Source organism: Anolis sagrei, chromosome 1, assembly GCF_037176765.1.
Source record: "Anolis sagrei isolate rAnoSag1 chromosome 1, rAnoSag1.mat, whole genome shotgun sequence".
Taxonomy (NCBI): Eukaryota; Metazoa; Chordata; class Lepidosauria; order Squamata; family Dactyloidae; genus Anolis; species Anolis sagrei.
In genome coordinates this window covers 204,097,142-204,110,452 of record NC_090021.1, presented here as the reverse complement: position 1 = coordinate 204,110,452, position 13,311 = coordinate 204,097,142, and the positions used below count along the sequence as shown (strand labels likewise).

Sequence of the window (13,311 nt, the reverse complement as noted above, 5' to 3'; positions counted from 1 at the left end):
TTCAAGTAATGCAATATAAACCTTTTCCCAAATTCACATTTTCCACTGCTAGCTGTTGAAGAAAACATAAACGAACACAGAGGATACAATCTGTGTAAGGTCCCAATCCCCTTATGCAAGGCATTTATAAGGATTTATGCAATCCACTGAAATTAACATTCCACTCTGCCTGAACTAAAGAATTTTGAACTTTAGATCTAAAGTACTGTCTGATTAGTACTCTGTATGAAACTCATCTTACTTGTATCTGGTTGTGGATGTCATTTTTTCATGATTTTCAAGGAAACGCTGAAAAGACTCTTTTGCTTCTTTATATTTTAATCTTGCTTCTTCTTTTTCTTCTTTCTCTGTCTGGACTTTGTAAGCATTAAAAGCTTGCTTTTTCTCACTCAGCTTTGCCAAAGCACTGCAAAATTAAGGGGAAAAGGAAAAAAAACTTAATCGCAGTTGCAACATAAACTAAAATTCATTCAAATGACCATTTTAGAATGTGTAACAGAACTTTTTGCTCCTAAAAAACACACTTGGAATTTCTCTTTCTCAACTGCAAAAACATTAACTTATGAGTCAACTGCATCTGCTTTGACACCAGTTTATGGAATTAACTAAAAACCACATGGTTAAAACAAATAAAAACAAGTTATACCTGTATCTTGGATCATTGATAATCATTTTCATTGCTTGCTCCCAGGAGGCATTTGATGGTACACGCTATAGAAATACAAAATAAACCGTTTAACTTGTGACCTGTATGTTGTTGAATATTTTTAAATTTTAAAATAACTACCTGCACAAAGGATTACTATGTATCCTTATACAAAATTTGACAAAAATGGCAATTGATAAATCTGATACACAGAATTGTTCCCACCATCACACTTATTTTCTACTCTTATACTCCATTTATCCAACAATGGTTATTTCCTCTCGTTTCCTATCTGGTGTGAAAGGAAGCAAACTCATAAAAATGCAGAGCTTCATCAATTTGTTTCTGAAGTGATGTTTCAGACACAGGACTTGAGATGAAAAGGCACTAAAACAGAGGTGTTTTGCCTGTGGTTTATCAAGAACAAAGACTCAATTAGAAATATCAAAAGGTTTTAGAAATAGTTCCTTCACCATCTTCTCCAAAATTCTAGAATCTGACAACTGCCTCCGCACTATGATCGTCTTGAAAGTAAGAATTGGCTTATTTTCTTCCTAGGCTTCCTCACTCAAAGTCCTAACTTAATAGTAGACCTTGAACTCTGGATGGCATGTTTTAACCTTGAATGTATTTTAATCATGTTTATTATGTTGTAATTTTAATCCAAACCATTTTTAGGTGAATTTTGTATGTTCTGAGGCACGGTTTAGGTGCCATTTGTAAGCCGCCTTGAGTCCCCCCACAGTAGAGAAAAGCCAGGAATGAATAAGGTAAATTAAAAAAACCAAAACTTTAAGACAGTACCAGGTAAGATAGATTATACATAAGTTATTCTGGACCAATTTTTCCCCTTGATTACTTCAGTGTAATGTTACTGTATAAAGTTCACTTAAAAATGAGCAATTCTTCCAAATTAATTATTGTATTCATAATTCATGACTCAATTTAATAACCTTTTCTTTCAATAGTTCTTTGAATGCTTGCTTAGCTTCTTCTTTTGTATTCCAAGTATAGGTTTTTTTAGGTGGCTGGGCCTCCTCCTCTTCTTTCTTGGGAGTAATGCTAAGAAATAAAATAGAAAACACATCATTTTAGCAAAAAAAAAAAAAACCCAACAAAAAACAAAAAAAACCACCAATAATTCCATGGGACAGTCACCTCAATCTGTGGCTGATACTGGATGAGAAACTCCACCCTGGGCACATGGAAAACTGGGCAATTTGGAAGGCACCGATTCCAAACAGACTGTGCTCTGGCATCATGAGCAGAGCCAATCTTAAGAAATGGGGCTACCAAGTGAAGTCCATGACATGCGAATGTGGTGAAAAGCAAAGCACAGACCACCTACTACAGTAAAGCCTTGAGCCCTGCCACATGCATAATGGAGGACCTTCTCACAGAGACACCAGAGGGACCCGAAGTGGCCATCTTCTGGTCAAAAGAAATTTAGTATAATGCCAGATGGACTTTCTTTGTGGTTTTTCTATAAATTATAACTCTATTCTCAATTTGCTTCCGACACAATAAAAAAAATGAGAGGGTTAGGACATTGGTAGATTCCATTCATAGGATGCTGATTCCATTCACAAGAAATAAAGAACATGGGGAGCTATTTTATCTCAGGAAATCCAAGGCGTATTTGGGTTTTAGGCTATAGTGTAATGCCTAACTACACAACAGGGGTGTTAAATATTTCCAACCAATTCCACTCAAAATCCACAAGCCTATGATATCCTATTTCTTGGACAACCAAATCAGGTTGAACCACAATGCATCTTTAACTGAACCCTGCAACTTGAGGAACATCTAATTTTAATAGCTGCAAAATGACAACCGTCTAACTTTCTGCCTCATTTTCCTTCTTCAAATTTAGTTTTCACCTACCAAACTACAGCTCAATGTTTTGAAACAAAACATATGAAAACACTGAAAAACTAGGGAACCTATTACTTACTCTAAGGGTTCTTGTTTCAGAGTTTCTTCTACAGAGTTTGTGATAACATCCACTGACTGTTCCTGCACAATTGGAGCTGCTGGCTGTGGCTGCTCCTCTATTGAAGGGGGGACTCTGTTTTCATTTTCTACAGCAGTAGAAAGAGCGGAGGGCTCGGCGTCAGGAGCGGATGCAGCGGGTGGAGCAGCAGGAGCAGATGGTGCAGCCGCAGGAGCCTCCGGAAGAGTGGCTGAGGCAGTCCCTGGCGCAGCAGCAGAGGATGCTGGAATGGATTCTTCTGCTTTGCCACTATGCAAACAAGAGACATCGGGTTCATAATCTGTTCTTATTATCATATCATACATGGACCTGATTTTTCCAGGGTAGGATGTCTCTTAAGTGAAGATATCAGACCTCTCAGAAAGGTAACCTGTCTCTGCCTACTTTCCATTGGGCACAGAGGAATAGAGTAAGTATAATGTGAAGGTTTTGACATCTATCTCTTTCCAATGCTGGCATGCTGCCCATGGCAGGTCACCCCTAAGGACTGCTGCAGGCTTCAGTACAAAAAAAAACTTTACCCACTACTTAAATAGATATGTAACTTCCAAAATCTGTATGCATTTATTTTCTCTCTGTAAACATTTGTTTAAAGTTTATATTTGAATCCTGGACCAAGTACTCAGTAGACTAACAAGAAGGACCAAGTAAAAAAAAAAACTAAAATAAAAAGTCACAATTTTGATGTATTTCTCTTCTTCAGGACACACTCAAATTTGGAGAGTAGATTTCTGGAATATTTAAATCATCACATGTGAAAGCTCCAATTCCCTTGACCACATTTTCAAAGAGAAGCCTCCTCCTTCCAACTCATAAGAATATGTCTTTGAGATGGCTGCAACATATGCATGGGTTATTAACAGCCCATTGTTTTGTACACCTAGCTGCTTGGCCAGCAAATGAAAAGTAATAAGCTCAACCTGTTGATATTCCTATACATAAAGGATTACACATTTTTGTGATGTTCAGTTTCCGCTGGGTTAAAGGGCAATTCTGTCTCAAGCATGTGTCCACAGATAGCTTTTTCTACATTAAATACAAGTCCTTTTTCTTTTTATTGACTGCATGTTATACAGATACACACTTCATATTCAGCCCACAATGTATTATATATTGCAGAAAAATGGACAGCCCCTTCCTATTACATTAAAAAATTGAGGTGCCCTTCATGCTCTTTATGTGGTGTACAAGGAGTGGAGGGCATTTTGCCATACCCCATCCCCTTGCTATAAATATACAAATGAAGATTTTATTGAAAGTTCTAGGAAAAAAAATCACAACAAAAGACACTTAATTGGATGAATTGTTGGTGTGTGCCTTCAACTATTTTTTGATATATAGAAACCTAACATTGATTTTCTTGGCAGAATTTGTTCAGAGGGGGTCTTGCCCTTACTTTCATCTGAGGGTGACAGTGTGTGACCTGCCAAAGGACACTTAGTTGGTTCCCATGGTCTCCCAATGTCCAACACTCAAACGATTACACCACAAAGGCTCCCTTCCATTAATATACATATTCCTCTAGTGCCAGTACCCATAAAACATATCCCAACTGTTTGAATGTGTCTGACTCATAATTTTAAACTTACCTTTCTTCTGCTTTAATCATGGCTATAGAAAAAACAAAACAAAATTAGTATGAAATTCAACTGAAATAAAGGAACACTTTAAATGTTGTAACCTGCCTCAAGGAGAGATGGATAAGAAGTAAAATTATCATTATCATTACTAAAGGTAAAATCCTCCTTGAAAAACATTTAGAGATAGGTCAAGCCACTTTAGGCTTGAAGTGCAACCAAAGCCTAAGATGTGCTCTATGTTGTTTGGATGCATGGGCAACTACTGCATGCCTAAACCACAAATCAGTGGTAGAGTTCATGCTCTAATGAAAGAAGATGCTCCTATCTCCAGTAGTAAGAAAAAACCTAAGTCTCAGACTTCTCTCTAACATCACTTTTCAAAGTATACAACATTCAGGGCAGTTATTGCTACTGAGACAATTCCCCCTCTGCCCCAGATTGTTTTATAGTAACTACTGAGATTGGGCTTTTATCCTTTTGTCTTCGTTCATGACAGCTTAACCAATGCATTTTTTTTTGTTTACTCACATGCTACAGGTTCAAGACTATGGACTATTTTATTATCAGGATTGAATTCTGGAGTTGAATTCTGGACTTCTCATTCTGGCATGAATTATATGTATCAGCACTATCATGGACTCCAGAATATAAGGGTAGGAAATCCCTGGCTACACAAGAAATCTGACTCACAATGTCAGCCCACTCAGTGTTCAGTGTCTTGAGAGGCTCCTCCCCAAAGGCTCCTCCCCAAAGCTCTGACTATTTAATCAGAAAGGAGAGTAGGAAAGCAACTGTTCCACATTGTTGAGATTTTCCCAGTTACTTCACTTCTACTATTCCTTCCGCACACCAGCAATGGCAGTGAAGATCCATCAGTACTTTAAATCAAGATGCAAGTTTCCTATATTTGTGACACAATGAAGGAGTAAAGGAGCCAGATAGGAAAAGCCCAAGGAACCAGATAGGAAAAGCTGTACCCTCTCTGCCAATGTTTTAGCTACAGAGGTCCCAGTTGACACTTTGTCTAGAGACACAAAAACATCAGGAGATACAGCCACATCTTCAGGTATCACCTTGTCCATTGGTACATGGTGTGTGAAAGGAGGAGTGCTGGCTTCCTTCATCTTAAAATTTCATATTCCTAAACACCGACTTTACACCAGGGCAGAAAATACTTTCTGTGAAAATTACCTTCAAGATCTTCAAGTTCTTTTGGCTTTGCCCAACGTGACTCTTTTGTTTGGGAGTTGTAATAGTAAGGCTTTCCGGAATCAGATTTATATTCTTTCCATGGACATTTTGACAACAATTGCTAAAAAAAAGTTTTCATAAAATATTTGAAAACATTCCACAATGCAGAACATGTTAACACAATAACAATGCTTAAATGTGAATGATAGTTAAAGTTGTATCACCTGAAACAAAAAATATCATGCTAACACCTAAGATATGATGCGTCTAACAGACCTTTTGACTGCCCCCCTTTTCACTGCAATATCTCAAATATTCAATCTGGCATTAATAGATGTAACTGTAAAGGAAAACTAGCTTGACTAAGCAAAAACCTTTTGCTCCCAAATACAGCGCCAATTAAACAGTTAAATTTTCTTAACTTATTCATTTTACCTCTGCAGGTGTTTTGAGATCATCTGGCTTCTCCCATGTGGACTGCTTTGTCTCAGTATTATAGAAGTATGTTCTTCCATCTGGTGATTTATGTTCTGACCACATAGATTTCTATGAAAAATAAGACATCTAATAAAGAAAACTTCTGTAACACGTTCAGGGAGTGGAAGACAAAATTGCTACAAATAAATTTAATACCTGTTTGGAAGATTCTTCAGTAGCAGAACTGTTGGCTGGTATGGCTTGCTGCACTGAACAAACGACTGAAGGTGTAGGCTAAAGAAAGAAGGTTATCAAGAACAAGCTTTTATGTATAAGAAACAAAATTTCAAGAAGAATGAACAGTTGACTCAAATAAAGCATACCTCTATTAAGAAAGTGTTCATCTTAACCTCTTAGTCCTATGTCTATGTGAGGAGGGAATCGGATTCATATGTACATGATGCCCTAGGTCTGCCTCATTATTGGCATATAAGCTTATAGCAAGCAAAGCCACCCATTCTTGTCCAGTCACAAACACCCTGTAAGTTTCAATTTCAGTTCTTGATTAACCATTACATGTTATGATACCACACTACGAATTATACCCAAGCTATTTACAATGGGCCAATGGGCTAATCAATAAAACGTACTACTAATTATACCCAGCTATTATAGTTTTAACCTTAACTATAATGTATTAAGATAAGATAGCTTCATAAAATAAAGTTCTGAGCAGGACTAAACTAATTTGTCAGTGCATTAAATCAAATATAAAGCCCACAAACTTGTGTCTATAAAAATACTAGATTAAGGAGAAAATAACATATTGCACGCAATGATAATACTGTGCCTTTAAAGGTGTCACTGAAACTGAACCAACAAAACTCAGTAAAAACTAGAGAAAGCCATTAAAACAAAGCAACCCCCCGCCCCAAAAGGCTTCCTTGAAGTTAGCATCTTGAATCTGTCAAATCGAACTCAAAAGCCATGTCACCAGATTATACTACCCAAGTGTAACTCTTACAGATAATTGTTTGGTAGCTTTGAAATGGAAGATGTGATGGGGATGCACAATTTTGCTCAAATTTATACAAAGGAGAAGAGGGTTATGACTAATGTTTCAATGCTAAAAATAATTAGTTTACTAAGTCAAGAAAAGATCCCTGCTTACCTGAGTTCCAGGGGGTGCTAAACCTGTGAGACAAAGTGAGAAGACAAATATTAGAGAACAAAAATAAAACAATCCCTTCCATCCTATGATTCTAAAACTATTTAGTCACAGGAAAAATAATCATTTCTGCTAAATTTAACAGATTACTTGCAAGTAACAATAACAGATAGTGGGAAAATGAACATAATTAATAGACACGTCAAACTGACTCAGCATATTAATTAAAAGATCATATTATTAAAAAAAATAAGGCAACAATGACACTGAGTATGAACTGCAATAATGCAAGGGCCAGCAAATTCAACTAAATACAACAGGAAATTTTCTAATTTAGAATATGCAACATAATGTTGCTGCAATGTGCTCCTGAATCATGGCAGAGATTTTTATTTTTATTTTAATAGTCAGCATTTGTTATTTGTTCTGCACACTAAAAATATTGATACAAATCTCCAACTTTTCATGCAACCTTCCTTTCCTTTCTACATCCCTCATATGTGCATTTTTTTCTAGGAACAGTGGGATTGTTTGGGAGGATGTGTCAAAGATCAGGGTTATGTCTATGCAATCATTATTTTTTGCAGAAACCCACATGCATTACTAGACAATAGTTTTCTGAAGCACTTTAATATGTGTGCAGATTGGATGAAAACTATGGAAAATTATTAAAGCCTTTGTTACTCCTGCCTGGATTTCCCAAATGTCAGGAAACTCATCTTTTTCAGCTCAGAGATGAAATAGTGGTGAATACTCTCCATCCGAGCCCATTTTCTGAGTTCTAAATCATTTACAAAGAATCCGCCTTTAATGATCAATACGAAAAACACTTAACTATTTGAATGACTATCATCTATCATATAGCATGAAGGGATATTTCAATGTTCACCCAAATAGCTAAATGAATTTTAAACATTCTAATTCTTATTAGGATTACTATATTTTTGTGTCCTGGTGTCTCACTGGAAATGTATTCAACAAGTAACAGACAATATATGCATACCAATTTGAGAATCCATATTGTTCACTCCTGGCTGTAGAAAAATAAAGACATTGGGCATGAATTCAGTTAGTATTTCTTCTCCAGCATTGTGCACAGATTAATGCAAATCTTACTGGCCCACATGTTTATTTAAAAACAACCCATCGCTTTATCAATATTGTTTTACAAAAATGAACTCAACTGTCTAGATAAAAGAGAGAGAAGAAGGCCAAGTGATAAGCCAAAAGTTTCCTTTGCAGACAGTCTGTGAACTGGGTGCTGATTCATAAGCTATTAGATTTGCTGGTCCAAATCAAGTTTGCAGGAAAGAAAGAAGCAGTTGTTGTCAATGGGCACTAATACAGCACCAGTCCTTCACAAATTAGGGGAAAACAAAAGTTCAGTAATATATTGTAAATGGTTCTTTGGTTGTTTGACCTGAAGGACCAACCACCCCCCACGCCCCAGATGACAGATCCTGCACTAAATTTGAACCTATTGTGTCCAACTGTTTCTTTCTTTCCTGGAAACCTACCAAAGACTGGCACCAGCCCAAGGGTCACCACTTTAGGCAGCATTATTCAAAAGCATTTACCAACACTTTTAGGACTGAGAATGGTCAAACCTGAAAAAGTAGTTAAAATTCTCCCTGATCCGTTACAATCCTATGAAATGTCAACACAAGAGATCTAACTTTAAAATTATTTGCTTCAACTATAATGGCCATCAATATCATCAGCTTTGACAACATTTCATTTGAAATATGCCTTTTAGCATGATATGCATGTATATACTAAGTATCATATAATCATACGTTTTCTGTACCTAATAATGCTGTCCATTCACCATTTTTACTCATCATCAACTTCCAATGTTTGACCACATAACTTTTGAAGTACCGAATTGTTTGAACAGAAAAGATTCTAGACTATATATATTAGATAAAAAATAAACCTACATATGTCACAATAATAATTAATAGAAAATAAATGTAATTACCGGTCCTGTAGGCTGCATGGGAGCATGAGACATATGGGGTGCCATCATTCCTGGCATCACTGACTGCATCATTCCAGGCATCTAAAAGCAAAATATGATTATAGGATTTGTTTACAACTTACCACAAAATTCTAAATATGTAACCTTGCTTATGTTAACAAGGTAATATTATTTAACTCTGTTCAAATAGAAATAATTTGGGGCATAAAAACAGTGTCAAATGCTGTAAAAAGCAAATGAGGGAATTACACGACTCTTGGAATTATGGCTCTGGGTATTTTCCTGGTCTATGGTATTAATGGTAGCTTGGACTAGAAAAACTACTGTAAACAGATGAACTTAGGGGACAGCAATAAAAGGCAAGATTGCTCAATCAGTAATTTATCAAAGGGAACCCAAAAGGGGGAAAAAAGAAGGAAGTCAAAGTTTGGGGTAAAGGGATAGCAGAGAAGTTATGAAAAGTACTAGCCCCCCAAGTGAAAGTATTTTAATATTAAAACAATCCAAAGCATAAGGTCTATTCACAAGACACTGCAGCAATGGAGCCCATGTCATTTAGCCCCAAAACGCCTAGTTCCCAAAGCAAATCCTGTGACCTATGTAAATTCTATCAATCTTGAGGGCTCATTTACCTCGTCTCAACAGAGAATAATACCTGAAGAACTTGTCTCACAGGGCTGGAGTAAGAGTTATGCTTGCAAAGATGTTCCAAGATGAAGAGTACTATAAAGTTTAAGAATTATGACTGCAGGGTTCAAAAACATGAACTGTTAAAAAAGGCTGAGAAATGCATGCAACAAGGATGCAAAGTACTACAGGCACTTAAAAGCTTATCTGCTGTTATTCCTTAATACATTATGGTGGTGTGGACAATTCTTCAGACCTGAGTAACGTTGCAAAGTGATGATTACTTGGGGGTCTAATATAGGTCATTCAAGACAGAAAATAAAAGTAATTACTATGAAAACGTGTGTACTGCATGTTGATTTAACTGGAAGTGAATTCCCGAAAGAAAGCTAAAGGATTTATTTCTGATCATTTTCATCAGACTTACTAGGGACTGAGAGGACAGCAACAAGAGAAACAGACTATATAAATAGTGGTAATATACTCCATTGGCAATATCAGCCAATTTCATGGCACGCCCCACAAACAGTTCTTGGGAAATCACCCCCCAATATACGGTGACAATCCCTGGAAGGTTGGCCAAGGGACCCCATTCCCATGTATCTTCAGGGAGCATCAGATTACTGCTCCCTCTTACCTTCCATCTTGTGTGGAGGGAGAGGTATTTGGTAGGGCTACTGCTCCACCCTCAATCCACAAGGTTTTCTTGGAAGCGTGAGGAAGAGAAGAAAGAATGGGAGTGGCCCTCCCATTCCCCACCATCCTGTAGAAGCAGGAGAAGAAAGGAGTCTTGCCCCACTGCTGCTTCCAAATAGGTGTGTTCCACGCAAGAGATGCTCCCTACAAACCTCTACTCAGACAGCTTCAGAAATAGAGGATTCCTTAATGCAGGTGCCAAATTGATAGCCTCTAGGCTACAGAAAACAACATATCTGTATACTGCAAGTCCAGATTTCGTTGACTCCAATAAACTACAAACCCCAGGTTTTAGTAGGCATCTAGTGGTCCGCAATGGTCAATTATCTGTGTGTTTTGGCAGCCTTGTTTTAATTAATTGGGAATATTCTTAACTTTCTGGAATACTAGCACACAATCTTCAACTCAGTATTCTCATAAACTACTGTGGTTGTAGAGAAACTATCATCAATGGGAGTAACTCTTATTCCAATAAAGGTATACCTACAGTGTGGTATGGTGAAACACGGCAGATAAATCTCAAGTGGAACCTGCTGGCCCTCAAAAGCAACGAATAGAGAGGTTCTAAACATCCACAAGCTATTCCTCTAATGAACAAATAAATTCCTTGGAGGAAGGGCCTGGCAGTCTAAACAGGAGGGATAATAAATTAGAACTATGAAGGTAAGAAACAGAAGATCTATAGTCTGAATTTAACAAAACCTACTTATACCTTTTTAAAAAATCAAAATGAACACCTTAATATCTATAAAAAGACCCAAGTCATTACTTTCATCTTTTTTATGTATACTTAAATTATAAAATATAAACAAGAAATATGGGTTCTAATGGTATAAAAATAACAAAAAAAAATTAACTGAAAGTAACAGCTAGGGGAAAGTCATCAATAATACTGAACTGCAGAGTGCATTTTTTCTATCAATCTCATCTTTTAAAAAGACAATTAGAACAATCGCTCACTGATAAAATTATTTTACATGTATTCATTTTAAATTTGTGGGGGAAATTACTACAGTCATATATACTAACACATTGCCACTGTTCATAAACTGAAAGAATGCCAGGCATCTATCTGTCCTACCATCTACCTGTTCAGATACACTTCCCTTTATTCACCTTCAACTAAGGCATCAGGAAAGAAGACGAAAATTGCTAGCAGTAGAGATATTTCTGAAAGGAGATCTGACACTAGAAATCTGAAAAAAGATAGCTTTCATGAAAGCAAGCTTAGACTACTGACCAAACAGATGGGCAAGAACTATTAGAAGAAAAACAAATGCCAAGCAAAATGTATTATATCTGATTCCCTGCATAGCCACGGAAGATATAAAATAATAGTCACTAACAATAAGGGAGAGAAATCAAAAACAGAGGCTAAAATGGTTGAAGTGCTCAATGGCCATACACCTCAGGATTGTAGAGCAACCTGAGAAATATGCCCATGACTTTCCATATACAACAATACAACCAAATAGTGAGAACTATGAAGCTAAAGTTCTTCAACATGCATTACTGTTGTAATTAAACTAGATGCAGAAAATTGCATTCAATTAATTAAATAATATTTATTTACAAAAAAAGAGAAAAGTTTTAGAATACTATAGTTATTTGAGGCCAAGTGCTATTTTTAATGACGTACAGAAATATTTATAAAAGATTTAAATTACTGTTTTAAAATTGTAATGCATACATTTCTGTAACTAATTACAGCCACTTGTGCAACAAAAAAAAATCATAGAGATTAATTTACCTGCCCCATTTGTGGTCCTCCCATTGGAGGCATCATTTGAGACATCATTCCATGAGATACTGGAGGCATATTCGGCGGCCTTTGGCCCATGGGATGCATCCCCATGGGTGGGTAATGGGGCATGCCTGGATGTCCCATCTGAAGAAAAAAAAACAGGAGCGTTTGTGAATACAAAGACCTCAGAAACAATATAAGTGACATTAGGAAAAGAGCAAACTTGTCTGAATTTTATGCTCTCCTCGTAGACATAATCAAGAACACTGCATTCTTGATTTTGTCTACGAGGAGAGCATAAAATTCAGTTCAATGCTATGGCATCATGGGGGTTGTAGTTTTATAAAGTCTTTATAAAGCCTTATCTACCAAATAGTACTGGCACCTCTCCAAACTACAACTCCCATGTTTCCACAGCACTGAGCCATAGCAGTTAAATTTCTGGAGGATCAAATTACACCCATCCCTATTCTAAATGAATACTTTTAAGTAAAATGGAATTAAAGGCCACTGGTCAAAATTGCAAATTATTTGGCTACTTCACGCATTTTCAGCATTGCTGTTAATTTATACCCAGTCCTTCCTCTTAAGGGCTCAGAGCGGCAGATGATGTTCCTAGGATGTTTCAAATATACTTATAAATATACCATATAACCTTTAAATATTCTAGCCTGGAAGTATGTCTGCTATACAGGTTAATAGGCAGGACTGGTGAGACACATGGATATGCTGTGGTATCCCCATGATACATTTGAGTTATTATGTATAGTGCATAGAACTCCTCTACTACAAGTATTTACCAAACAATACTATTTAACATTAGAAGCCATTTTTAAAAATTATTTTTAGAAGCCCGAGAATACACCTCTCCAGGAATCTCTAGGTTCCTCAGCATGATTCTATGGTCAACTTCGGCTAGTATCATGCTGGAGCAATCTAGTGATTCCTAGAGAGCTGGTCTTGGTCCTCCAGTGTGATTCCGACAGAAGTTGCACTGGAAGGCACAGATATTCTCATGAGAAAACATTTCAATTAATCAGTGCATACTCAAATCACCAAATCAAAACCTGAAAATATGGGAAGACTGACTGTATACAATATATACTGTAGGACCCAACATAAATGGGCCGGCAGAACATTGGTTAAGTGAAAATGTTGGATAATAAGGAAGGATTAAGGAAAGCCTATTCAATACATATTATAATTTTACAAATGAAGCACCAAAACATCATGTTTTACCTGGAATGAAAATGCAATCAATACGAAAG

The 13,311-nt window shown here is 36.7% G+C and overlaps 1 protein-coding gene across 1 annotated transcript in view; it reads right to left on the bottom strand.

Annotated features, from left to right (window-relative positions):
• Window positions 1–13,311, bottom strand: part of PRPF40A (pre-mRNA processing factor 40 homolog A) — a 31,541-nt gene that overhangs the window by 15,636 nt on the left and 2,594 nt on the right. The window contains exons 2-13 of the mRNA XM_060777069.2: window positions 12,050–12,187; window positions 8,977–9,057; window positions 7,999–8,029; window positions 6,999–7,021; window positions 6,044–6,121; window positions 5,846–5,956; window positions 5,411–5,531; window positions 4,229–4,250; window positions 2,601–2,888; window positions 1,600–1,708; window positions 647–711; window positions 242–406 (exon numbers count right to left, since the gene is read on the bottom strand). Coding sequence (XP_060633052.2) covers window positions 242–406; window positions 647–711; window positions 1,600–1,708; window positions 2,601–2,888; window positions 4,229–4,250; window positions 5,411–5,531; window positions 5,846–5,956; window positions 6,044–6,121; window positions 6,999–7,021; window positions 7,999–8,029; window positions 8,977–9,057; window positions 12,050–12,187 — 1,232 coding nt within the window. The remainder of the gene's footprint in view (window positions 1–241; window positions 407–646; window positions 712–1,599; window positions 1,709–2,600; window positions 2,889–4,228; window positions 4,251–5,410; window positions 5,532–5,845; window positions 5,957–6,043; window positions 6,122–6,998; window positions 7,022–7,998; window positions 8,030–8,976; window positions 9,058–12,049; window positions 12,188–13,311) is intronic.